This window comes from Siphateles boraxobius, unplaced genomic scaffold, assembly GCF_051911475.1.
Source record: "Siphateles boraxobius isolate OS27281-9 unplaced genomic scaffold, OSU_SipBor_1 130, whole genome shotgun sequence".
Taxonomy (NCBI): Eukaryota; Metazoa; Chordata; class Actinopteri; order Cypriniformes; family Leuciscidae; genus Siphateles; species Siphateles boraxobius.
In genome coordinates, this window is record NW_027508734.1 from 20044171 (window position 1) to 20071067 (window position 26897).

General features: G+C 39.2%; 2 protein-coding genes across 10 annotated transcripts in view; one reads left to right on the top strand and one right to left on the bottom strand.

Moving 5' to 3' along the window:
* The first annotated feature begins 98 nt into the window (after positions 1–98).
* aph1b (aph-1B gamma-secretase subunit) lies at positions 99–6884 on the top strand. The gene is made up of 6 exons (XM_077228537.1): positions 99–458; positions 1028–1198; positions 4277–4350; positions 4432–4554; positions 4643–4770; positions 5940–6884. The coding sequence occupies exons 1-6, from the start codon at positions 346–348 to the stop codon at positions 6105–6107; spliced, it is 777 nt and encodes a 258-aa protein (XP_077084652.1). The 5' UTR covers positions 99–345; the 3' UTR covers positions 6108–6884.
* Positions 6885–7586: 702 nt separating this feature from the next.
* The window catches only part of herc1 (HECT and RLD domain containing E3 ubiquitin protein ligase family member 1), a 43062-nt gene continuing 23751 nt past the window's right edge, over positions 7587–26897 (bottom strand). For 4 of the 9 annotated variants that reach the window (XM_077228525.1, XM_077228528.1, XM_077228527.1 and 1 more), the window contains exons 39-78: positions 26465–26681; positions 26210–26370; positions 25385–25501; positions 25063–25270; positions 24749–24870; positions 23883–24112; positions 23256–23524; positions 23121–23173; positions 22793–22993; positions 22487–22661; positions 21707–21974; positions 21404–21617; positions 20838–21094; positions 20631–20758; positions 20411–20547; positions 19703–19906; positions 19431–19561; positions 19043–19254; positions 18205–18325; positions 17944–18090; positions 17711–17812; positions 17411–17584; positions 16978–17295; positions 16802–16867; positions 16372–16497; positions 16129–16267; positions 15849–16030; positions 15533–15688; positions 15052–15174; positions 14827–14929; positions 14527–14696; positions 14254–14392; positions 11880–12049; positions 11580–11749; positions 11277–11442; positions 10268–10344; positions 9928–10180; positions 8731–8883; positions 8311–8616; positions 7587–8232 (exon numbers count right to left, since the gene is read on the bottom strand). In XM_077228525.1, the coding sequence (XP_077084640.1) occupies positions 8047–8232; positions 8311–8616; positions 8731–8883; positions 9928–10180; positions 10268–10344; positions 11277–11442; positions 11580–11749; positions 11880–12049; positions 14254–14392; positions 14527–14696; positions 14827–14929; positions 15052–15174; positions 15533–15688; positions 15849–16030; positions 16129–16267; positions 16372–16497; positions 16802–16867; positions 16978–17295; positions 17411–17584; positions 17711–17812; positions 17944–18090; positions 18205–18325; positions 19043–19254; positions 19431–19561; positions 19703–19906; positions 20411–20547; positions 20631–20758; positions 20838–21094; positions 21404–21617; positions 21707–21974; positions 22487–22661; positions 22793–22993; positions 23121–23173; positions 23256–23524; positions 23883–24112; positions 24749–24870; positions 25063–25270; positions 25385–25501; positions 26210–26370; positions 26465–26681 (6851 nt within the window). In that variant the 3' untranslated portion in view covers positions 7587–8046. The remainder of the gene's footprint in view (positions 8233–8310; positions 8617–8730; positions 8884–9927; positions 10181–10267; positions 10345–11276; positions 11443–11579; positions 11750–11879; positions 12050–14253; positions 14393–14526; positions 14697–14826; positions 14930–15051; positions 15175–15532; positions 15689–15848; positions 16031–16128; positions 16268–16371; positions 16498–16801; positions 16868–16977; positions 17296–17410; positions 17585–17710; positions 17813–17943; positions 18091–18204; positions 18326–19042; positions 19255–19430; positions 19562–19702; positions 19907–20410; positions 20548–20630; positions 20759–20837; positions 21095–21403; positions 21618–21706; positions 21975–22486; positions 22662–22792; positions 22994–23120; positions 23174–23255; positions 23525–23882; positions 24113–24748; positions 24871–25062; positions 25271–25384; positions 25502–26209; positions 26371–26464; positions 26682–26897) is intronic. The other 5 variants (XM_077228534.1, XM_077228530.1, XM_077228529.1 and 2 more) reach the window with 3 other exon arrangements.

Sequence of the window (26897 nt, forward strand, 5' to 3'; positions counted from 1 at the left end):
TCAAGTTTCGTAGGACAAAGGGATGCTTAAATAATGGTGGTAAGAAAAAAGGAATTCAGTGGGTGCGGTAAGAAAACTGATATGATCCCGAAACACATGAGGTCACATGACTAGGAACCGGAAGTAACCTTAGCCGTTGTGCTGAACTATGTTTCAAGCGCAGCGCTGAACCCTCTTAATCTATTTCGATGAAAACGGGTACAATAAATTCTTCGATAATTGATGATCTATGTTGCTTATACGAACCGATTGACAGCCGTATGACTCTCTCATGGATGACATGTGTTGATAGCCTCTGAGGGTGAAGTGGTATTGATTGAATTAGCAGGTTAGCCGAGCTCCATCATGACAGTGGCGGTGTTTTTCGGTTGTACGTTCATCGCTTTCGGCCCGGCCATCAGTTTGTTTCTGTTTACAATCGCCCAGGACCCGCTGCGTGTGATCTTCCTCATAGCAGGGTGAGTATCACGGCTGATGTGTGGCTGAAAGTCTCGTGATATACAGCACTTCATCTGGGCTGAGAACTGCCCTTCACATCTGCTGCTTTAATGAAATCACTAGGATCTCAAGCTTATTTGGAATACTCTTAAAACATGACAAACTCACGCAGCTTTTAATGAATTAATGAAGAAGTTTTGAAATCTTAAGATATTTAAAGGATTAGTTCTCTCTCTCTCACACACACACACACACACAAAAACACACTACTATTCAAAAGTTTGGGGTTTTTCATTTTTATAGAAATTAATACTTTTATACAGCATTAAATTGATCCAAATATTTCACAATTTACTGTATGTGTGATAGAATAAATGCATCCTTGTTTTGTGAGCATAAGAGACTTCTTTCAGAAACATCGTACCGACCCCAAACTTTTGAACGGTAGCATAGGTTCCGAACAACAGGGTGAGAAAATAATGATCAAATTCTTTTTTGGCTGTACTGCTCCTTCAAGAGCCCTAACAAGCAATGGAATGGGGAAGCCCTACAGCCTACAGTGTTTGTAAGATGATTGTGTTTGTTTTAGGGCGTTCTTCTGGCTGGTGTCTTTGCTGCTGTCCTCTCTTGTGTGGTTCATCACAGTTCAGATCAGCAACAAGAACAGTGCCACTCAGCAGAGAGGGCTGCTCATTTTTGGAGTCGTGCTCTCTGTTCTGCTTCAGGAGGCTTTCCGATATGGTTACTACAGATTGCTGAAGTAAGAATTAACCATCCATTCTCCTAGTTTGAAAGGAGATACATAATCAATGAGCCTAACTATAACAACATATCATGTTCTTGAGCATTGACTGCATTATAAAATTTCTGTGGGAATGGAAGCAAAAATATTGAAGACTCATGTTGCACTAGATAGATTTTTGTCCAATCAAATGCTCTCTAGAATGAAAATGTCCCTCATATACAACTGACCAAGAAGTAGTGAATCATGGCTCATGGCTATGACATAACTAAACATAATTACTTTTCTTGGAAAAATCAAAATCTCCCAAAAAGACTACCATTCAAAAGTTTAGGGTGAGTAATTACAAAAAAAAAAGTTTTTGATGAAGTCTCTTATGCTCACCAAGGCTGCATTTGTTTGATCAAAAATACACTAAAAAGGGTAAAATTGTGAAATATTATTATAATTTAAAATAACTTAAAAATGCATTTTTCCCTGTGATGGCAAAGCTGAATTTTCAGTAGTCATTAAAATGTGTGCAGAATTATTAGGCACGTTGATTTTCTGATTATATTTTTTTTCCAGTCACATTTTACTAATTTAAAACCACTAATTTAATCTTAATAACTACTATTAGTTTTGTATTTAATGATTTATAATTGTTCACGAAGGCTGGAAATGAAAAATGTCTTATATTCCGGTGTGCAAATTATTAGGTACGTTTTCTTTTACAGATAAAATAAGCCAAAAAATAGATTTCTATTCCATGATAGAAAATATGGAAGATTTAGGCTCAAATTTAGGCCAATTCACCCCTTGGCCCTACCCCTCCGTTTTGCGTGTTCACATCTAGGGGTAGGGTGTCCCGATTCTTGTTGTGATAGAGGGGTAGGGCGAAGGGGTAGGGCTTCATAGCCCTCGAAATGGAGATTTTTTAGAGGCACACTCCGAACGGAGGGCTACGAGAAAGTACCCAGAATGCATTGCGAAACATCGGTGAGATGGCTTCGCAAACGGTTAAACATTTAAATTTAGCCCCAGATGACACCACCATGCACTTTATTTACTCTTTGTAATAATAATATAGTCATTTAAATTAATAAATTGTATAATAAATTACCTTTTCGGAACAGAAAAGACATACATTTCAAGGAAGGAACCTTATAACCATCATGTTTCCTCAAAGTTAAGAGCAGCGGCGCTCATTGTCAGTCGTTGTCATGGAGAAATCCTGTAAAAACTTGTCGCTTCCGTAACGTCAGAGCCATCGTCGACGACTGATGATGTATCGGGTTCATAAAGGGTTGTTCCATTTTGAAAATAAGGGGTAGGGGCAAGGGATGAATTGGGATTGAGCCTAAAGAGCTGCACTTGAACACACCGAGAGAACTACTGCCGACTGTTAGCTAGAATGCGCGTTCTGCGCCTGCGTGTAAATGAGACAACTGTCTATTTCTAAAGATATATGCGTCTATATTCGTCATTCAAAAAGGGAAACCGACGCTGCAGATACACATACCGTAAACAAAGCAGTGTGTGCTTACCGCTTTGAATATCAATCCTGCTAAACACTTCTTTTATTCCACTCCGCTCATGTTAATATTGAAATATTTGCCAAGGAACACTTAGATAAGATGATGTAACATAAGGACAGCCTTCTATCTGTAGCGTTTTGACTTCTTTGCTAGCCGTTTTGCTATTATTCTCATGCACTAACTCGTTCACAAAGCTGAACAGCCAATCAGAGTTCCCTCTTTCACCGACGGCCCGACACTGATTCATTATGTTGAATCGTCCGAAACAAAGCCGACGAGGACCAATTTCAGCCGACGGTGCGGAACACACTGAGAAAACTTAGTCGGCAGACGCACAAAAACTGCCTGACGGCCGACCATCGGCTTCGTGTGTTCCAGGCTTTAACTGCAATTTCTAGTATTGGATTCGAATTGCATCCTTCTCATGGGTATTTCATAATTTTTGACTTTTCAGTCTGAGTTAAATCAGTCTGAGTTTTTTAAGGACTACAACAAACGGCTGGTAGGGACTACAGGACATTCCTCACGGGTTAGTGACATCACCAACCCTAAAATGTACATAAACCCCACCCCCGGGAATGTTGAGTCCATGTTGAGAAGAGGAAGAGTTGTTGTAGTAGTTGAACTGTGAGTCAGCTCAAACTGTAGCATCCATCTTTTCACATGCAATAAAAAGTTCCTTTTGCGACAACAACAGTTCCTATACGAGCGATTTTATAGATTATCATGACAGAATATGCTAATTGAAGATAGTTAACTCCACATCAGCAACATAAATTCATCAACTAGCCAATCAGAGACGTCCTGTTGCATTCTACGTGTTGTCACTTCTTCTTGAGTCTCTCCATCTTTGTCTGACTCCGGTTTAAATATAAAAAGCAGAACAGTTTCTGACATTTTAGTGTGTGTCTGGTGAGGTAATCAGAGCTGCTAACACAACAGGAGCTCTTGAAACTCCGCCCCCTCTGTGCTGGGAGCAGCAGCTCATTTGCATTTAAAGGGCCAGACACAAAACAGTGTGTTTTTGCTATTCCTCAAAAAGTGACAACTTTAACATGCTATATAAAAATATCTGTTGGGTAGTTTGAGCTAAAACTTCACATACACACTCTGGGGACATGAGAGATTTATTTTACATCTTGTGAAAAGGGTATTATACCACCCCTTTAAGATTAATGTTTTCTGACATTGGTAATATGTGACTGGAAAAAAATATGATCAGAAAATCAACATGCCTAATACGCACTGTACTTCAGTCTTTAGTGTCACATGATCCTTCAGAAATCATTCTAATATGCTGATTTGATGCTCAAGAAATATTTCTCATTATTATCAATATTTTTGTTGAAACCATGATATGTGTTTTTAGGATAATTTGATAAAATTCAAAATAACACTGTTTATTTTGATTTATTAATAAAAAAAACACATTATTGTTTTTTTTTAAAAGTCCTCCATACTCGTCAGGTTTCATGGAGTCTTTAAAAAACTAAAAGATTACATCAGTGATTCACATTGGCATTCAGTGTTGGTGTTGTGTAGGAGGGTGGTTGTTAACATTTGTTATTGTATCTCTCAGGAAAGCAAATGAAGGCCTGTTGACGCTCAGTCAGGAGGACACAATGCCCATCTCCATGCGGCAGCTAGCTTATGGTAAACATCCATCACATGCTTCTTCTAGCAGTGCAATAAACAGCCGATGTTTGTTTAACTGTGTGTGTCACTGGTTTGCAGTATCAGGTCTGGGCTTTGGCTTCATGAGTGGTGCGTTCTCTGTGGTCAACATACTCTCGGACTCCTTGGGTCCAGGAACTGTCGGTATTCATGGTGACCCTCAGCATTACTTCATATCCTCAGGTAACGAGATGCAAGTTTGTGATTAAACCCATAAAAGCATATCCAGTGAGTGTGACTCGGACGTTCATGGTGTGCTTTTTCTCCTCAGCCTTTATGACACTGGCCATTATCTTGCTGCATATGTTTTGGGGGGTTGTTTTCTTCGAGGCGTGTGAGCGACAGAGATGGTGGGCTCTTGGAGCTGTGGTCATCAGTCATCTTGTAGTATCATGCCTGGTAAGTCAACACCTATCATACAATACACTTTGTCAGCTGAACCCCTATGATGTTAAATATTTACTTGAAGAATCCGCTGAGATTCTAAGGTAATATTTCAATATAATTAACGTCATATTCTTATGTTCATGGTTTGTTTTCTGATGTTGGTTAATGGTCACATGACATGCAAGTAAACTTTTTTAGTTAGTGTTGTGTGTGTTATTTTAGTTTTATTATAGTTGAATAATCAATTGGCTTTAATTGTAGTTTTCATGTTCATTTTAGTTTCATTTTATTAAAATTTTTTTTGTTTTTAAATATTTTTATGTAGGTTCAATTTATGTTTATTTTTAGTTACTTTTAGTTTTTAATTATTTCCAGTTAATAATTTTAGTGCTTTAAACTTCAATGTTGCCTTGGCAATAAACTGAAATAAGTTTGGTTTAAGTTAACTAATATTTATATATGTATTTTTATTTCAATTAACAGAGATGTTTTTTAATAGTTTTAGGTGTAGTTAACGATAATAACCCTGTTATATAAGGTTTATAGTTAAAATTATTAATATTAAATTGTTTTGATTCTAATTATAAAAATTAAAAAATATATAAATGCATTACTGTTGTAAATTACAATTGTCCTGTATAATAAAAATAATATATGATCATTATAGACCAATTAGATTTTTTACAATGCTAATATTAATAATATTTTTGTAAATTGTGTGAATGTCTAAATAAAGTATAACATATTCCATGCCCGAAATGCATGTTATTAAACTTACTGCACATACAGAGATGTAGTTGGTGAGAAGCAGCATTTACTGAAGCTGAAAACATTGTAAGCTGCACATTTAACACAGTGCCACTCTTCAATCTGAAACATGTTGCGCAACAGACTATATACTTATCTAAATCGCAGTCTTTGATTTTATACTTGCACCAAGCTACATAATAATTTCAGTTTATTTCAATTAGTAGTGCAAGTGCAGCCACATTTACTCTTTTTAATTTTACATTTGATTTAATTATTAGCTTTTCATCAACTTATGAAACCCCATTTGGGAAACCCTGCACTAGTAATGCATTACTCAGAGTAAAGCAACAAACACGTCTAAAACAGCTGACTATCTATGATCACAAGTGCATCATGTGAGATAATAGTTCTTTTTTTCCCCAACCCCACAGACATTTGTGAATCCACACTATCAAGGCAGTCTGATCCCGACCTACATCATACTGTCTGTCATGGCGGCCTGGGCGTACTTATGTGCTGGAGGATCTTTGAGGAACCTCAAACTCTGCCTTACCTGTAAAGATAAAGACTTCCTGCTGGCCAATCACAGGCCTAGATAACCCATCAACCACAAACAGGACTTTCTCCAAAGACACGGCCAGCAGCCCTGGACTCTGGGAGGCTTATGGTCTGGGTAGTCTGCGTAAGAATGGTTGCCGAGTAACAGGAATTTTATGTCTGCAGATCTTGCACTCTGTAATTACCTCCTCTTTTATTTTCTGTTCTGGACCTCATGTTCTGTGTGTGAGAGAGACACTGAAACCATGTAAAGACAGAGATTGTGTGTGTGTTTTATACTAAAGAATTATGTCTAGAGCTGCTTTCATATGATTATTTCCTCAGTAGCAGATTTTAAATGAGGTCTTGTATAGGTTTGGCATTTAAATAGTTTACCACTTCAGGGTTTCTCCCTTGTATTTTATGTTTTACTGACCAATTAGACTCAAATCATCTGCTAATATCATGTCATGAGTCTTAGAACAGATCTCGAATTCTCTGGAGTGTGGCGTTGTGCTGTCCTTTTAATTCTGTAATCATGTCTTTTAAAATATCCTGCTCAACCCTCCCTAGGGCAGCAGTTTAATTTTCCCGTGTATCGCCATCCCAGTGGTACTTAAATGCATTTAAATTGCTTGGGCTTTAATGAGCAATGCAATGGCCACTCTTCAATAAAACCATTATTCTGCATCTATTCTACAGGAAGCTTGAATGATTTTAAAACCTAAGTGGGGTCAGTGCAGTGGTATCAGTTTAGATGTCACTTTTATTGGACTCATATGCTTTTAGTTTCTTTTGTAAGACGTATGACATTCATAATAAAGTAGGTTGAGCTTGAATCCATTGTAATTGTATTCTTTCTTTCATGAGCAATTTGTTCTGAATAAAAAAAAATCCCCATGCTTGACATATTTGTAAAGCTGGAAAATCATTCCTGATGTATCAAATCATGATTTAACCCCCAATCTCATACAAAATTGAGTTTTAAAAAGGTTTAATTTGAGCGCTAAACATCAATTTCTGAAATCTACTATTAAAACAAAATATATGAGCTAGAGTGTTTTTACTAAGGCTGCATTTATTTGAATGGGTAAAAACAGTAATATTGTGAAATAATACAATCTTAAATAACGGTTTTCTATTTTTATATAAATTTTAAAATGGAATTTATTCCTTGTGATGACAAAGCTAAAATGACCATTACTCCAGTCTTCAGTGTCACGTGATCCTTCAGAAATCATTCTATGCATGCTGATTTGGTGCTCAAGAAACAGTTCTTATGTGTTGGAAATGGTTGTTCTGAATATTTTTATGGAAATTATGAAATATTTTCCTGAATTTTCAAGATTCTTTGATAAATATAACTAAATGGAACAGCATTTATTAAAAAAAGACCTGTAAGAAAAGATTTGTCATGTTTGATCAATTTAATGCATCCTTGTTGAATAAAAGCATCAAATAAAAAAAAAACCTTACTGACCTTAATTTTTCCCCCCTTAATTAAATTTTTTGACCAGACCAATAATATATGAAAAATGTAGTTTCAGATTCAAACATTTATTGCATCTGACATAAGAAATCTGGTGTAGGCGATTCAAAAAAATTCAAATAAATACAGATACTCATGTAAAACAATTTCCTAATGAAGCATTATACACAATGTACAATATTTTTCTTTTTGTCATTCTATACATTTTTTTTTTAAATAAAAACACTTTCATGCAAAATATCCTGAAAAAAAGGCAGAGCCAAAAAATGAATAGTGGCGAAAGACTGTTTAAAGTAAAGAGAAAGAATATACAATCAACACGTGTGCGTGTGTGTAAACGGATTGTGCGACCCACTCAAGCGTTGCTTAATTGCTAAGAAATAAAAGGTGAAATAAAACCACTTGATTATGTCTATTAAGATGTATATGTAATCATAAAAATCATAAAAGCCTGCACCGAATACTAAACTGAGTCCTAACAGTGTACACTTTGTTTATGTGTGCACATAAGGTCAGTAATCTGTGTCAGACCCCTCTGCATTGTCCACATTGCGGGACAGCATGTAGTTGTCCATGTCGATAGAACGGCAGTTATTAATAGCATAACGCAGCCGCTCCGCCATGACGGGTTGGCTAGAGTAAGGTGGGAGACGGAGCTGGAAGAAGCACGTCTGAGAGGTGGGAAGACTGTCGTATGGCTGAAAGAGAGCAGAGATAAACATTAGTACATAAACGCAAATGCCTGTTCATCCATAAAAACACGGCAACATTCTTACCCGGTCCACCTTCATGATCTGGAACCTCTGGGATATATCCGCAGTGTTAGCTGGCAGACGGGAGCGCCCCGAGACGAAGCGCATGAAGAGCACTCTCTCCTCATTGGAGAACTCCTCCAGTGTCTGCCAGAACCACTGGACCAGCTGCTGCTGCTCATCCACCTCCCTGTACCGGACCACCTTCTTCAGAACCTCCACGCTGATCTCCGGCAGCCCGCAGACCATCTGCTCCAGCTGCCGCGCTGTTAGTAAGGAGAGCAAGGGGACAGGCACGATCCAGGACATGCCCTCTCGCACCGCCCCCACCTACCGCGCAAAACAAGAGATGAATATCAGGATCAGCTGACAAGACATTTTCTAGGTGTAGATACACTCCCACATATTTGAGGAAAGGATACACCCGTTTTGACTTTAACACACCTGGCGATCGATTTCATGCAGGCGATACTCAATGGCACGGTCTACATACTCCTTCCTATTAAAAAAGGTCAGTGGTATGCTGTTTCCTCCAGGGATGATGGGAACCATTTTCCCATCAGCACTTTGGCCAACAAATGAATCCAGTGGAATCATCTATTAAAAAAAGGGGAACATTTTTTTTAATTTATAGAAACTATAAATACTCATAAATATTACAAACCATATGTATAATAATAATACAAATAATATTTGATTAAAATTATCATCATTAAATTCCATAATTTTTAATAACTGAATGTTCTACCTTTTTATTTAAGGGTTTAAACATTTTATTACTGCTGAATTTGTTGTATTTCTAGTCATTTGTGTTTAAAGGGTTTTAAAAATATGTTTAATTATAATTATATTCTACCTGATAAAATATATTACATCTTGAAATACTAGAAATATTTATATTCATTGTAAATATTTCCATGTAATTTCATTCTACTTGATGAAATATTTATATTCGTTGTAAATATTTCCTAGTATTTCAAGATGTCATATTTTATCAGGTAGAATGAAATGACATAAAATATATTACATCTTGAAATACTAGATGAAATATTTATATTCGTTGTAAATATTTCCAAGTAGAATTAATGACATGGAAATATTTACAATAAATATAAATATTTCTAGTATTCCAAGATGTAATATATTTTATCAGGTAGAATGAAATTATAAGCAAACATATTTTTAAAACCATCTTGAAATAGTAGAAATATTTGTATTCATTGTAAATATTTCCTAGTATTTCAAGATGTACTATATTTTATGTCATTTCTTTCTACCTGATAAAATATATTACACTTTGAAATAATAGAAATATTTATATTCGTTGTAAATATTTCCATGTCTTGGTAAGATTTTTTTCATGACTTTTCCAGGTCTAAAGATCAAACTTTTATCCAGGTTTTCCAAGGCTGTGGGAATTCTGGATCTTAAAAAATGTATTTGTTGAGATAAATTAAAATAAGAAATATGATTTCAGCTTACAGATGCTTTAAAATAAACTAGATGAAATATAAATCAATATTTAGTAGTAATTTTAAGCCATCTTGTGAGGCCTGTCCCCCAGGTTGAGAACCACTGAGTTAGACTGAGCACATAAGGAACAAGACTGTAAAAACAGTATTTTGTGAGCGTCCACTCCACCTCATGGAAGTTCTGCTCGGTGATGCCGCTGTCCTCCAGGTGCAAGATGCTGTTGAGTGTCTGTACGTAGAGCAGATCCACTTCCTCCAGATCCTCAAGGGTGAGAGGAATACAGCACAGCTGCTTCCACACCATTGGAGCGAGATGCAGGTCTAGAGGCTTCTTAGTGCGGATGGCCACTCCCATCAGAATACCCAAAAACTTGAACTGCAGCAGGTGCTCTTCCATACAGGCTGAGGGATTTAACAAGAACCTGAGGACGCACAAATTTCAAGACGACCTGATCAGTTTATTAGTTTAGTGGAATACATTATTCAGACATTGGTCTTTCGCCACTCACCGGTCTCGGTTGTAGCCCACCTCTGCTGAAGCGTTGGGAGAAGGGATAAGAAGATCCACAATTCCTGTCTCCAGCTCCTATACAGAACAACATGCCAAAATTAAACACTCTTTTCAACATGACAAGCATCATGAAAAATGAACGAGTGCTGTTGATAGATTTAAAATAATTATCGCACATTTGTAATATTTTTTTCATATTATATGAAATATGCCACAATTTATCAAGACCTTTAAGCAGATAGGAGGGAGAAACACCTCATACAGCTGCTGCCAAGTATAAGGGATTTTTCTTGGAAAAGATAGTAGGATATGCCTACGTCTCCTTTGATTAAAAATAATGGCTACTGCAGTGACTGGGATATACGTAAACCTATCAAAATCCGTTGCCATGATTTTTGGAATGACTTATCGCAAGAGGGAAAACATTTTTTAGTTGCATAACATCGGTTAATGGAAACGCGCAAAAGTTTTGCGAAAATCTGTAATGCAAACGCAGCTACTGATACCAATATTGCTACTGATATCTCTATTAAATGGGGTTTTTTTCTTTCTTTTTTGAGGAAATTAGTAATTATAGCCATTCAACATTAAACTATAATTAACAGTCATCATTTTTAACATTTAAAAGGCTTACAATTAACTTAAAACAATCTTCAAATAAACCCATTCTAATTTCACATTTAGATGTGCCTTGAATATATTGTGTTTTATATAGTGTATAGTCATTTTATGATGTGTCTGTCTTTGTCAATATTAGTTCCCTCTGTCTAAATTGTTACATTTTTTTACATTGTGGACCCTCCTCGGTCGGCCGCTCTCTTGATTTGTGGAGCTGTTGTGCAGAACCCAGATAATGGGAATAAATGTTGTAACACTAGCCAAAGGATGTGAGGAGACATTAGCATAGCTACTTCAGCAAGGGAAAACAAGGATGCTGCATTTATCGCATTAAACATAAAATATTAATTGAAGAAATTAACACATTCTTTTCGACAGCCCTAGTTTACCTGGCACATCTCCGTGATGGTGTCGTCAAACACCCCTCCAGCATCATCTGCCCCCTCCCCCACCAGCTTGACTTTCCAGGCTCGTGACGGCAGCCTCAGATCAGATGCGTTCAATTTCACAACCTGCCTTGCGATCTGCACAAAGATGGGTTTACACTTCCTCCCTCTGAGAAAACAAGAGAAAAAAAAAGTAGATGTTAAAATTAAGATGTTCTGATATTCTGCCTCTAATGAAAAGTAGGCAAAGATTAGGAATTAAATGTACAGTGTTCTGGCTAAAATTCTGTAAAAAACATGACTGACCGTGTAGATATTCTTTTGACTGTGATCTGTGGGCCGTAGTTCTTACCCTGCACCATGGTTTTACCAATGGAGCGCACCATGGGCAGTGTGTAAACTCTAGGGGCCAGCAAGGGCCTCAGCTGACCCTGGACTATACCCCACGTACCTGCATTATAGCGTGACGTGCAGCTCTGAAATCGAAATGAGTCATGATGGCAACATCACAGACAGGACTTATGGGGTTTTATCCAACAGACTCAAAGTAATGCGATAAATCGATGCAAATATGATTTGTTTGTGAGTGTTTGAGTGCGTGTATACCTGGTTGTTGGGGCTGAGGTTTAGCAGTCTCCATGAGGAGTACATGAGGTCAGAGAAGTGGTAGAGAAGGCGCAGTCGGGCTCTCAGAGCCTCCATACTGACCTCTCTTAGGGCACTGTATTGAGGAGGCACACACACGGGCAAGCCCAGCTGCAGAGGCACTGATGAACCTGAACACACAAACCATTCATCTCAACAACTGATCATCAAACCTATGCTTGTTTTTTTACATAATCGGGTAAAACTGAATGTATTGTAATTATTGGGTCTAATTATGATTTTTGTATTATTGTAAATTTAAATTGCCACCTAACAGGATTTTTATATGAATATACAGATAACAGGTCTGTCAAATTGATGTGAAACTAACGAGATGTCACATACTGTAGAAAAGGAGTTTTAAAAATTTAGAATGTGGACATAAAAATAGCCAGAAAAAAGGTTTTTATTTATGTTAATATGGTTCAACTCGATGGTTCAACTGGACAGCTTTACAATGCGTTTACATTTTATTATTTTTATGTTATTTCAGACCTAACAGATGTTATATATATATATATATATATACAGTTGTGGTCAGAATTAATGGCACACCTGGTAAAAATGATCAAAAATGGCTGTAAAAAATAAATCTGCATTGATAATCCTTTGCAAAAAATCGAACCTTTCATTGAAGTAAAAGAATTGTAAGTAAAAGAATTGTAAGTGCAGGGGATCACATTATGTAAAAAAAAATTATCCAAAAAATGTTGGCCACAATTATTGGCACCCCTAGAATTTGTAAAAAAAAAAAAAAAAAAAAAAATATTTAAATATCTCTGAATTATATTCCCATTAATATTTACCTTTTTTTCAGCACACCAGGGTGGCTAGGAACAAGAAATTGTATAGCTATGGCTTCTTGTTTCACAGGAGTTTAAATATGAGGAAACACAAAGACCAAATTCCCTTAATCATCCATCACAATGAGTAAAACCAAAGAATATAGTTCTGATGTGCAGCAAAAGATTGTTGAGCTTCACAAAATAGAAAGTGGCTGTAAGAAAATTTCCATTTCCACCATCAGGGCAATAATTAAGAAGTTCCAATCAACTAAAGATTTTATGAATCTGACAGGAAGAGGACGTGTGTCTTTATTGTCTTAATGCACGGCGAGGAGGAAAGTTTGAGTAGCCAAAGACTCTCCAAGGATCACAGAGGGAAATTTTGGAGATTACTTGAGTCTTGGGGGTCAGAAAGCCTAAAAGAAATATATATAACAACCCCTACATCAGCACATGCTGTTTCAAGAAAAATCCTTCTCGCTCGTCCAAAAACAAACTCCAGCATATTCAGTTGTCAGACTCGACTGGATCTTCAAAAGGGAACGGATTCTATGGTCTGATGAAACTTAAAAAAAATAGCTTTTTGGCAGCAAACACACAAGATGTGTTTGGTGCAAATAGGGATAACAAGTACCCCATGCCTACGGTTAAATATATACGGCAGGATCTTTAATGTTGTGGGCCTTTTTTTTTGCTGAAGGTCCTGGACTTCTTGTTCAGATACATGGCATCATGGATTCTAGCAAATACCAACAGATAAAAAATCAAAACCTGACTGCTTCTGCTATAAATCTTATAATGGGCCGTGGTTGGATCTTCCATCAGGACAACGATCAAAAACAAACATCAAAATCAACACAAAAATGTGTTAAGGAGCACAAAATGAAGCTTCTGCCATGACCATCCCAGTTCCCAGACCTGATGAGTGGAGTGAACTGAAGAGAAGAAGCACCAACATGGATCTGGGAATCTGAAGGATCTGGAGAGATTCTGTATGAAGGAATTGTCTCTGATCTCTTGTCAGGTGTTCTCCAAACTCATCAGGCATTATAGGAGAAGACTCAGTGCTGTTATCTTGGCAACAGGAGGTTGCAAAAAGTATTTAATAAAAGGGTGCCAATATTTTGTGGCCAACGTGTTTTGGAAAAAAACATTTATTTCGAAATGTGAAAGTGCGGGGGAAATCACTTCAATGAAAGGTTAGAATTTTTTGAATGAAAGATCAAAAGGATAAACAATGCAGATTTATTTTTTACAGCTTTTTTATCATATTTACCAGGGGTGCCATTAATTCTGACCACAACTGTATATGTTTACATTTCCAAACATTACTTTTGTAAAATTTGAAAAGTAAATTTTTTTTTTTTTTAAATCCCAGTATCGCGTATCACAGTAAACATAGTCAGTTATGTCTTAAGTGAACGTAAACAGTTTAGAAACTAAACAAGTGTAAAGTATCAGTATATTAGATCTGTGCATCCGTTCTTAAAGTGTTATCAGCTTATTTATAAAAAAGAAGCCTAAGCAAGCCATTGTTTAAGTGTCTGTACCTGGAGCACGTGGTGGTACAGGCGGTGCAGTCCATGCTGCACTGTGGCAGCGGCCTGCAGATATCTGCTGGACGTTTTTGCCTTGTAAAGCACTGAGGAGGGTCGGCTCTCTGACATGATTGGTATGACCCAAGCCCAGCTTAAAAAAAATATATATATATAATATATTTTAGTTTTTTGTTTTGTTGCAAACCATGTTGTTGTTCAGTTATTACATAAATACAATGGAAAATGGGAAAGATTATGAGTTTAAGTCCCCTAGTAATCACACACCTGTCCCTCGGAGTTGCTCCCCCAGGCATAAACCTCTCCAGTTGAAGAGAGTGAAAGTGTGTGCTCAGCCCCAACAGCCACATCCTCTATAAACACGCCTGTTAAAGCTGGGACCTGCTGAGGCCGGTTATGATTTCGTGCTCGACCCTCCGGGAGACCAATCAAACGATCTGTTACATTAAAGCAAAAACATTTGGATTCATCAGCAAGAAACCCAATGGATTGGAGGCTTTGACAGTTTATAGAAATGTACAGTTCCTCCCTGAGACACGTATGCATCCATGTCTGCACATGGCTTACCCTGCCCAAACGTGTACACGTTTCCATCTTTGGTTAAAGCAACAGAGAACTGTGTGCCACATGCCACCTTCTTTATTCCAATTCCACACAAAGCATCCACTTTCTGTAAAAATAACAAACACACACACACTTAATTTAGTAAAGACCAAGAGTTTATGACATTTAATATGCTTAACTGTGTATTCTTGTGAGGGTGTTGTCACATTAATATGTCAGTAGTGGTACCTGTGGGGAAGATTTGGCTGTAGAGTTTCCCAATCCCAGTTTGCCATAGTCTCCATCTCCAAACGCCCAGACGGTCATTCCATCAGCCGATACTGCCAAAGTGTGATTCAGCCCACATGCAACCTACACACACCGACGTTAAAATGAACATCAGATAAAATTGTGTATATGAGAAGTACCATTCTAGGATTCAAAGTCTAATTTAAACCTGTTTCACAGGTTTCAGAATTTAATTGATTTAAAAAGAGCAAAAGAGGATAAACAAAATGACTTGATGAAATGACAATGAAATTAATTAAATTCCATTAATAAATTATATTATATGATTACTAATATATTATAAATTAATAGATTATATTTATAGAATGTATATTTTTTTCACATTTAAAAAAGTGGAAGTATTTTCAAAAGTGAACTCAGACTTTTGAACAGCACTATAAAGGATGTATGAAGTGTGTCTGTAGCTATTACTCGGTTTTACCTGGCCGACCTGGTGGCCCTCCAGCGCGCTGACTCTTTCTGGTAACTTTTTGTTAGAAGTATTTCCAAGTCCCAGTCTGCCATAGTCTCCATTACCAAAGGAAAAGAGCTTTCCATCTGCAGTCACCACTGCTGAGTGCTTAAATCCACACGACATCTGCACAGGAACAAGCACCATTATTCATCATACACACCTTGGAGGAGGAAGAGGAAGAGGACGAAGAAGAAGAAAAAAAGAAGAGAAGAAGAGCAGCCCACTGGAGAGGCATCTGGGTGTATTAAAGAGTGAGAGTGAATGTGAGAGGTGTGTTTCCGACCTGGACCACCTCCTCTCCCTGCAGCGCTTCTATCTGCCGCGGTCTGCGCTGTCTGTCGCTGTTGCCATGGCCAAGTTTTCCGTAATCTCCATCTCCCCAGCTGAACACCTCACCACTCTCAGTTAGAGCCATCGAATGGCCATCAGACCCACAGGACGTTACCAGCTGGGTCACCACAAACCCTTCACAAAAATGCATCACATCACTGTTAAAGCTTCCAGAGTATTGTAAACAATCTATAATGAAAGTCCTTCAGAGTTTGTGTATGATTGCAGCATGCCTTGCAGGGCAGATATAACAGTGAGGACGTGCAGATCGTCTGAATTTCCTTGTCCGAGGCGGCCGTAACTACCCTCTCCACATGCAGACACTGTCCCGTTAGCTTGGATCACAAATGTGCAGTTCTGCCCACACACAACCTGACAATACAAAAAAGATTAAATGGCATGAATGTGTATTTATTTGATTTGTACGACAGCATATTATAAATATCAAACTTTTGAATGTGTGTGTACAATCATACCAGTTGGGCCTGAGAAAAAGAGGGAGCAAGAGTTGGCACCATAATGTTTCGCCCAGCCTCTGCAAGCTGCCCATGCCTGCCCGCACCCCATAAAAACACGTCACACTTCCCTCCGAGGTGCCAGTCCTTAAAATTCACAAGAGATATTCAAAGGTTTAGACTTTTTTTTGCAATTTTAATAATAATAATAATAATAATAACAACATTATATACATTATACATAAATCAGCATATTAGAATGACCATGTGACACTAAAAAATGAAGTAATCCGCTTCGTCATCACAAGCAGAAATTACATTTTAAAATATAAATTGTAAAATTGTATTTTAAATTGATCAAAAATACAGTAAAAACAACAATATTGTGAAATATTACAAACAAATGCAGCCCTGGTGATAAATGTAAATCGATTGACATATTTGCTTTCACCTCTGGTCTGGAAGTGGCCCAAGACATGATCTGCTCATCTATCCCAGACAGCCACTTGCTGTTGTCCTGTGTGTGATGAAAAGACTGTGACCATCATCAACAACAGTTTATTTTTCACCATCAAATCACTAAATATGGCAGTCTCACAGGACAAGTGTATGTTTAATCGCCCTCACCATAAGCAATGCCAATTTGTCCTTGGCCACGGGCTCCAGGTCCGGGACGATGAAAGACTCAGGAAAGGTGTGTCCACGCACAAGGGCCTCGGCCGTTTTGACGGTGGTGGAGAAGCAGTGAAGCCACGCCCACTCACTGCTGGCCCAGGAGCCGGGGAAGGGGGCGGGGGAGGAGCCAGGCTCAGGTGGGCAGTGGGCCAGATGAGGTGGGACAGGAGGATGACACAGTAGAGCGTCCAGCTGCAGACCCACCGCCAGAGACGCCAGACACTGCATGTAAGGACTGTGGACAAGCTGCTCCCCACACACCACATGAGGCTGAAACACACCAAAATAAACCAGGTATAAGAAACAGAAATTACCACAACAACATCTCTACATTTTGCATTTTTCCATGAATAGTATTTGCTAAAATTATATCAGTATTGTATACCTTCTCATATGCATACTGCTCCTGAAGCATGATGGGAAGTTTTTCCAGGAAGGCTCTCATGCATGGAGCCATATTCAGTCCCACAACACCCTGCTTCTTCAGCGCCATGCGGCAGGTTGCTAATACGTGATTGGTTGCCATAAACTCTGCTGAGCTATTAACGACCAGCACATCCTGCAGAACAAACACAGACTCCAATAAACAATATCTTTTCTAGATTTTTGATTTAAAAAACAACAACAAAAAACATCAAAAATGAATGAAAATCAACTAAAATGTAAACTTTCAGGATTCTTTTACCTTTGAGCGATTGGAGCAGACAGCTACGCCCACGTCAGGGATCCAAACTGTGTTGTTAATCGCTCCAGATCCCGCAACTACTGTTTGCAGCACTGATCCATCCTAAACGTATAAACATACACACAAACGTATCATAATGAAAACACTATATTGATACTTTCAAGTTTGTTCGTTAGTATTGGAAGTTTAGCCTGTATTCGTTTATAAAGTGTGCGTCCATGACAGACACTGACCTGTAATGACCAGATGTTCAAAAGTCCACCAACCCCTGCGGACACCAAAGCCAGCCCATCTGGACTGAATGCTACTGACCGCACAGGACTCATGTGACCCCGGAGCTTGAACACACACACTGCTCCTTCACTACGCTGAGGGTCTAGCTGGAGAGAGATCAGAGAAGTTACATTAAAAACACACAAATGTAAATACTAACGAATAGGGAAGGACAGATAGCAAAGTATAATTCAGATTGCTTAGATGTATGGACACATTACCATCAGTTTGGATTTGGATTCTGATTCCCACCATGCATCAGGACAGGCAATGCTGGACTGAGAGTATGACGAAGGGTCCTGTGGTACAGTCCACACAGATACAAGGCCGTTCTGACAACATCTGTGAGACAAAGAGTACACGTTTTAATTACCATATTCTTAATCTAGGACATATTTCACAATGCACACATTTTTATGAAATAAAAAAAAGTAATTAAAAATACAACAGAAAAATATAATTACATGCTTGTGACTTGTGAAAAAGCTCTTAGAAACATTTAAATTTTGATTTCTGTAATTGGAAAAATAATGTAACAAATAACAAATGAAACAAATAACAGTAATGTTAATAATAATACAATTAAAAATAATGTTTATTAGCTATATACTGAAATATCTACTGCTTATATAAAGCAATGGCACTTTGCATAAAAATGATTATTATTATTTAAACTACCATTCAAAATTTGGGGGTCGGTAAGATGATTTTTTTCAACATGCACTCATTAAATTAATCAAAAGTAAAGTGAAAATTTAGTTCTGTCATCACACAAAAAATTAACATTTGAAAATATATTAAAACAGAAAACAGCTATTTTTAATTATAATAATATTTCACAAGATTATTGTTTTTATGGTATTTTTAATCAAATAAATACATCATCTTTTTCTCGTCAATAATCCAAAAGCCAGTGGAAAAATCCTACTGGGTTTTTGATGAGGGAACCAGGGTGATGCTAACTTCTGGGTTACCCTACAAAAATATGTCATCCCTGCACCACTCTATCGGATTTAGCACTCTTATGTATTAGCGTGCAAACTGTTTGTCTTGACATACGTGGCAAACATGTTGAGAGGTTTAGGTCCTAGACCAGACAGGTTGCACCAGGCAACAGCATTGACAACAGCAGGATGGGCGATACTTTGCAGACATGTCCAGCTTTGGCCCAAACCTGTCCCCGACCCCATCCACAGACGCACAATCTCCTCTTTAGCACAGCTTATTAACACTTGCCCACCTGGAGCCCAGCGCAATGAACTAATGCTTTCCTATGGTCACAACACACAAAGAGAGAACAAAGATTTGACTGTCAGTGAATTGATGAAGGCATGTTAAATTGCTTCTTCACACAAGGATTTTTACAGACAAGAATGTGTGAAAAGTACTGTATGTGAATGCTTGTTTCTATGTGTGTCAGTTTATGATGGGAAATGATGACTCTAACCTTATGGGCATCAATAACCACCACAGATCCATTCTCTAAAGGCTCCTTAGAGCCTATCAGAAGCCTTCCATCAGCATATCCAACTGCAAAGGGCCGGTCCTCACTGTACCATGCGATTTGCATTACAACCACTGTAGAGATCAGCACCAAACATGGATACATTACACACACATGAAAAAAAAACCTAAAGTAATCCTGTTTACAGTTTCTCAAAGCTAAAACAAACTGGGTATAATTGCATGCATTAGTATGGATTTTTAAAATGTCAGTACCGTCTTTCCTGCAGCAGTGTTGGAGTTCAGTTCTCTGCATATCAGAATCATCAAGAATCTCGAGAAGTCCCAATGTCCCATCCATGCGCCCCACCAGTAGCAGCTCTCGAGGCTCCCCACCCCACAGAGACCCCGCCGCCTCCTCCTCCGGCCAAGCTAACGATGACACCCAATGAGGCTGCAGGTCCAATGAGGCCTTCCCACCTTGTGCGCAAACACATCGTGTGATGCACTGATATTAAAATTCTGGTTTGTTAATGTAAATCTTAATGTATTTATCTTAATGTAAAAATAGAGCAAATGAGTAGCACAATTAAATATCCAATATGAACCAATACTGATAAATTAATAAAATCAAAAACTCACATGTTGGCTGATAACCGGTATGGTAACAATATAAAGTACGATAAAAAAAAAATAAAAAAAATCTCTTATTCAGCAAGGACACATTAAATTGATAAAAAGTGACATTTATATGTTACACAATATTTCTAATTTAAATAATTTAAGCTCTTTTGAACCTTCTATTAATCAATGAATATAAAGTTGTATCACTGCTTCCACAGAGCAACTATTTTAGACATGATAATAAGAAATGTTTCTTGAGCACCAAATCAGCCTTGGTGAGCATAAAACAAAAAAGAAAAATCTTATGGGCCCCAAACTTATAAACAGCAGTTTAAATGGTGGTGATGGTGAGCAACTTACCATTGACTTGCCAAATGTTCACCATTTTCTCCATTGCAGCAGCCAAGTACTTCCCACTGACACTCCAGGACACTGGAGCTAAGTTTGGTTCACCTGGTGACCCCAGATTATTCATACACTCCTCCGAAGTATCATCTCTGAAGACAGTCACAGAAGGACATAAACCAATTGTTTCAGTGGGTGAAGAACAGGCCTAATAAGGAGAAAGAGAGGAACTCACGCTTTGTTAAAGACACATGTCTGCTGCAGGGTGTACTGGTTTTTGGTCACGCTCCAAACGCGGACCGTCCCATCATTCCCACTTGTAGCCAGAAGTCCTTTTTTACTACACCACCCACATGTGCTCACCTACAAAAAAACAAATGACTCCGCATCAAAAACCATCCAGTGCGGTTAAAAGCAGCAAACAGCGTTGTGGGAATTATACCCTGCTCTGGTGGGCCTCGAGTCTGAAAGTGGACCACTTCCGCAGGTCTCCTGCCACGTCGGCGAAGGTCTGCGGGCGGCTCTGATTGTCTCGGTCGTGAGCCGCCAGTGTGCGCACCAGCTGCTGCGCGGCCCATTGGCGGTGCTGCGATGAGAGTCGAGACGAGAGGCAGCACGCCGCCAGCGCATTTGCCAGCTCCAATGGGCCTACAGCAAGGGGGGGGCAGGAGAGGTGGGCATAGAGAGGCGACATTAGCCCTGTGGCCACCGAGCAGAACAAAGCCAGGCCGCGAGTGAGAGAAACAAACACGTGCACACAGACGGATAGACACACACACACACACAATGAGAAAAAAAATTAAAATGGTGGTGATTGGCGACAAAGGCTGTGGTTTTCGAGCTGCAACACAACAAAGCTTCATCTAACAACCCCTCTGCTGCAAAAACAAACAAATAAAGCATAAGATTTACAAGATTTAACCAAAAAAAACAAAAATGACTGGGAAAAAAACTCATAAGTAAATAATGTGGTGGCAGTCTCAAGCGGCTAGCAAGATTTTAACTAACCTTTCTTTTCCAGTTCAGCCTTGTCATAGCCGTGTCGAAGCCTGGCACCTTTATCGGCAAGCAGGGCAACTAGTGCCTGGGTCACCACAAAATTGGGTGATGTCACAAGCTTGTTCTCTTCTGCCACTCCTCTCAGGAAACTGGGCAGGAACTTCCTCTGGATTGGATCATCTACTGTGGTCAGATTCATCCCGGTGGCAGCTGATATCAGATTCTAGAGGAAAAGAGGCAGAATGAGACAAAACATTTAAATTTTTTTGTCATCTCTTTGTTTAATAGATATTCAAGAGAAGATCTGGCTACCTGTGTGCACAGCTGGACCAGGAGTTTGGCAGCGCTGGGGCTGTTTGATGCCAGACAGCCGACGGCGGTACTGAGGTATGCTAAACAAGAGATGGGTTTGGTAGGCTTACTAGCCCCTCGTGGGCGCTCGGAGGATCCGGGGCCTAATGCAAGGCCTGTGGACAGTCCAGCTCTACCTGCTGCAGCCAAACACATCAGACGCACCAGAGTCCTAATGTCTGTCAAGCCCAGAGACTCCAATCCTGCTGCTAAACTGCAGCTAGATCCGCTGAAATATGAGTTTAGACATGTATATATATACATATATAAAGACATATTTAGACACATACACATCGATATATAAAAGTGGTAGGGGGAAAATTGATTAACATATGAACCACGATTCTATTTTCTACAGATTCGAATCGATTCACAAATTTTGATATTGATTTTCTAAATGTTTGTCCTCAGGAAGCCTCACTCCTCGGTACTTCACGGTACTTTAGACCTTGATGGAAACGCAGACAGCAAGAGGTCTGGAGGAAAAATAGTTCCTGGGACAAATTGTTCCGGGTAATTTTGGTGGTCACACGGCTTATATAATGTATAGTTATCAGTACACGTAAAGTTTTTATTGTGATCTTGGCGCCTCTGTGTGCAGGTGCTTTTTACACACAAGAAATGCATTCAATGTGGAAACGAACAATACCTGCTTGTAAGAACGAATGAACATATCATGTATCTGAGGCTAAATCACTAAATATTATGAATGCAAATTAAAGCAGCCAAATCAACACTTACCTAACTGACAACAGAGACAGTGCTCTCATGACCATTGTTCTGGCCAACAGGACTTGTGCAGCTGCAGTGACTCTTTTCAGAGCCACCAGGCGATCAGCTGACGTCTGGAGACCTGATGCCTGTTCCCCCAAAGACAACCGACCTGATGAACTCTTATCCACTGAGCTCTGACAACCTATAGACAGAGCATGTTTTACTTAGTCAAATCCATTGAGATACACAAATACAAACATCTTAGACAATATCTGTAAAATTATAGACATTTTTACACCATTAAGTCACTTAATTGCATTGGTGTTATTGTACCTATCTGCAAGAGAGTCTCCTCCATGCTGTTAGTGGCAGTGACCATGGCAACAGAGGCTCCGAGAGGGTCGGTGTCTGGAAAATGGACAGCCTCAGGAACAGGTCTGCGCTCACTAAGACCCAGCGGAGCAGAGAGCAAATCGAACTCCTCCTCGCCCGTCAGACGCTCTGCATCGTCTACATCCAACATGTCCCAGTCCTCTGCAGGACAAAAACACATGAACTTTGACACATTTACCCTGACACATATCAGTGTAGTGGTGGTTGTGAATAATTCTAGCAAATTTCTTTTTTCTGGGTAAGGTTTTGCTTGTAGACACTTTAATACCTTCATACACACAGTCTTGCTTTCCCAACAGGTCTGGGGCTTGACCTTTATACCTGAAAAACCGAGATCAGTGAAATACATCAGATTCTTGTGAATTCGGCTATGATGACGCATGCCTGCAAACACAATGCTTACCTCTCAGGCAGTGGTCCTTTGATCTTGCTCTTCATGTTGAGGTATTTCTCTCTGCAGCTGCCACAGAGCAGGTAATAGGGATTCCCGCTTCCACACTCCCCTCCAAACCAGCCGTCAACATAGGATCCATTGCTGCGGTAACCCTGGCGATTGGCACTGCGACCGCAGCCCGGGTGGCTCTTCTTCATGTGCTGATTGAAGCTGGAAACGCTGACCCCACACAACTCACACACGACCACCTCATCGCGGTCCTCCGACTCGCACACATGCTAACACACAAGCAAAATGTAACAAAACTGTGGTCAGATGGAAGAGTAAGTTGTGCCACAAACATTTGAAATGAAATGTAAGCCAGTGGAACATGGATCAGGGCTGAAGCATCCCATTATGCATCTGCTGCTTTCGTACTGTGCCAATAAAGCATGCACCAGTGTTAGTGAATGTGCGAAAGCTGCTATGCATCAGCAGAAGTTTGTGTCCAATATGAGGGCGTAAGTGAGAAAACTCTATGCGAGCACATTATGTGCATCTCAGAACAAATGTGTAGGGGTGTGTTAGTGTACAGCCGTGCAGGGGTTAAAGGTGAGTAGTAAAGCAGCGGCAGCCCCAGGCTGCTGTCACACACACCCATGTTGGCCAGTCCAGTACCTCCGGGATCCACATTCCCAGAATGTCGGAGTCAGATGCCAGCTCCTGGGTGAACATGGCCTCCATGGCTTCCTGATCCAATTCCAGCTCCAGCTCTTCATCCAGATTGAAGTCGTACAGCGCCCCGAGAGGCCCAGACTCCTGCTGCAGTCCAGAGCCTTCCCGACGGGCTTGAGTTCGATGTGCCTGAACTGAGCGGTACAGTCCAGCTACACAACAAAACGCAATATTAGTGATGAGACAACTGTTACAACTTAATGTTGTAAAATTGTATTATACATACAACCACATACAAATGCATCCATTTTCCAAACCGCTTGTCCTCGGTCAATGTTATACAGATTATTCATACATTCAAGAAATTAACACATATTTTGTTCAGCAAGGATGCATTAAATTGATCAAAAGTTACAGTAAAGACATATACATTGCTACAAAATATTCCAATTTCAAATAAATGCTGGTTTTTTTACCTTCTATTCATCAAATAATCTTAAAAATGTTTACAGACTGTTTTCAACAACTGTTAATAATCAGTTAATAATCGTCTGAAGGATCATGTGACACTGAAGACTGGAGTAATGGCTGCTGAAAATCAGATGTACCATGACAGAAATAACTTACATTTTAAAATATATTAAAACTAAAATATATAAATATTGCAGCCTTTGTTTGTGTCCCTTCTTTCAAAAACATAAAAAATCTTACCAACACCAGACTTTTGAACGGCAGTATATATACACAAGTCCTTTCAGGGTCAGTTAAACCAGTCACATTACACAGCTTCATTGAGACTGATTAGACATTGTTGAAAACATGTACATTTGCAGATCCCTAGAGTGTACCTGCACGAGCTAGTAAAGTGCGCGCAGCAAGGTCAAAGCGGTGTTTCCTGCTGGCTGCAGAGCGTCCTCTGGGAGTGGGGCCTGCAGAGGCAGAAGCCGAATCTTGATCAAGACCTTCAGGACTGTAGGAACAGACAGGTCACATTGTTCATGTTGTATTGCAAAACATTATTTTGGCCATTTATCATTCTAAGTACACTGTAACAATCATTGTTTTATTACATTGTAATAAAAATATTGGGGGTCTTTAATTACTTAGTAATTAAAGACAACCATAAGTAAACGTCATGTAATTAATTCTGTAGGTATTGTACCCGTCACTGAATCCCTCCTCCATCTCTGCAGCGTCAGCGTTTGGGATGTCTCCCGGTGAGCGCAGGTAACCCCTCTCTGTGCTCTTACCCCCTCCCGCTGCCCCGGAGCAGGGGTCCGAAGCCTCCTCAGAGTCTGCCGTGCCCGGATGGTCGATCATCCACATTGCAAGCACAGTGATGTTTTGAGCATCTGCCTCAGCACGTGCACCTATAGACCAATACAGGACATACTCTGAATGTCTGATATGATATTTGAGAAGAAAGAAGAAATTCTGAATCAGACATGACATTTCTATGAGAGTATCTCTAAGTATTTGTCTACCTGTTGCTTCCAAAGCTTTCATGATCTGTCTGAGTGAGAATCCCATTTCCAGCAGTGGAACCGCGATGGCAGGAGGAGGTGGAGATGTGGAGAGACGACTGCTGGGGTCTGATAATGCTTAAAGTGAATAAATGTACATTTTCAGAATAAACGTTTTTTTTCTCCAAAATTATATTTTCAGCATAATTTGAAAGGTTTCCTAGCATAAAATTTTTTTTATGTTTTTTGAAAGAAGACACTTCTGCACTTAGGCTGCATTTATCATTTAACTTTAGAATGGTTGTGTATCGCAACTTTCACAAACATATTAAGCAGCAAAATATGTTTGCGTCCTGTTCGTTTTGAAAACTAACCTATGCCAGTCCCACACCATACACGCGTCAAATTAGCCGGAGCAACTTTTCTCCGTTTATAGATATGAAAAGACATGCACAAGCATAGTGACGTGACGTATGCATGCAATTTCCTGCGAAAACCATCCTGACAAGTCTAAAATATAAACACTTATAACAGGCTTCCCATAGTCAATCAGGGTAAGACAAAAACATGTTTTGGAAGAAGAATTGATGATATATTGTCTTGAACAAAATAGTATTAAATAGCTGTAATTATGTAAAATATTTTTACAACTTTTACTGTATTTTTGATTAAATGAATGCAGCCTTGGTAAGCATAAGATACTTCTGTAAAAAAAAAAAAAATCCAAAATTGATAGAATATATAATTTAAATTACATTTTGAATGCCATATTTTAGATGCGTTTTCAGACATTTGGACCCCATTTATTAAGTAAGAGAAACATATTGTGAGTGTGTGTATTTGTACCTGTCCTAGTGTTGGTCCTGGCAGGCTGGGACTCCGGTGATGTGAGGCTCTGTCTCCGGCCGTGCTCGTCCGATGGTGAGGTGGGCAGCGATGAGACGGGAGGGGTCTGAGCTCTACGTGCTGGCAACAGGGTGGTTGTCGGGTAGCTGGAGAACATCTGCCTGCTCAGATATACACATGCAGATCAATTATGACGCACAGGTTGAAAGATTCAATGTTCACATACTCTAAAAAAGATATCCTTTGGGTGTGTACCTGAGCAGGCTGAGTGGCATCACTCCAGGTGATTCAGAAACTGGTGCAGTCTCGGCATCTGTAACAGGTGTGGTTGCTGTGGTAACGGGTGTGGTTGCTGTGGTGGTGTCCTCCAGTGAGGAGCTCATGAAGGAGGTGCTGCTGGAAGCTGAGGGGGAGGTGGTGATCGGAGTCTGAAACTGTTGCTCTCCCTCTAACTCCTCACACTCTGTGTCCACTAAAAACACACACATTCACATGATTTATGAAGAGCAGTGTGTCCTGGGAAAGAGAGTGCAATCTGTGTTCTAAAGATAAGAGCAAAATAAAGGGGTTTTGCTACTATTTTGCAATTTTATTGGAAAAAAAGACGAAACCAAAAATGTTCTACCCATTAGACTAAAAATAATGATCAATTATATTAAATGTTCTAATTCATAGTGCTTACATTTAA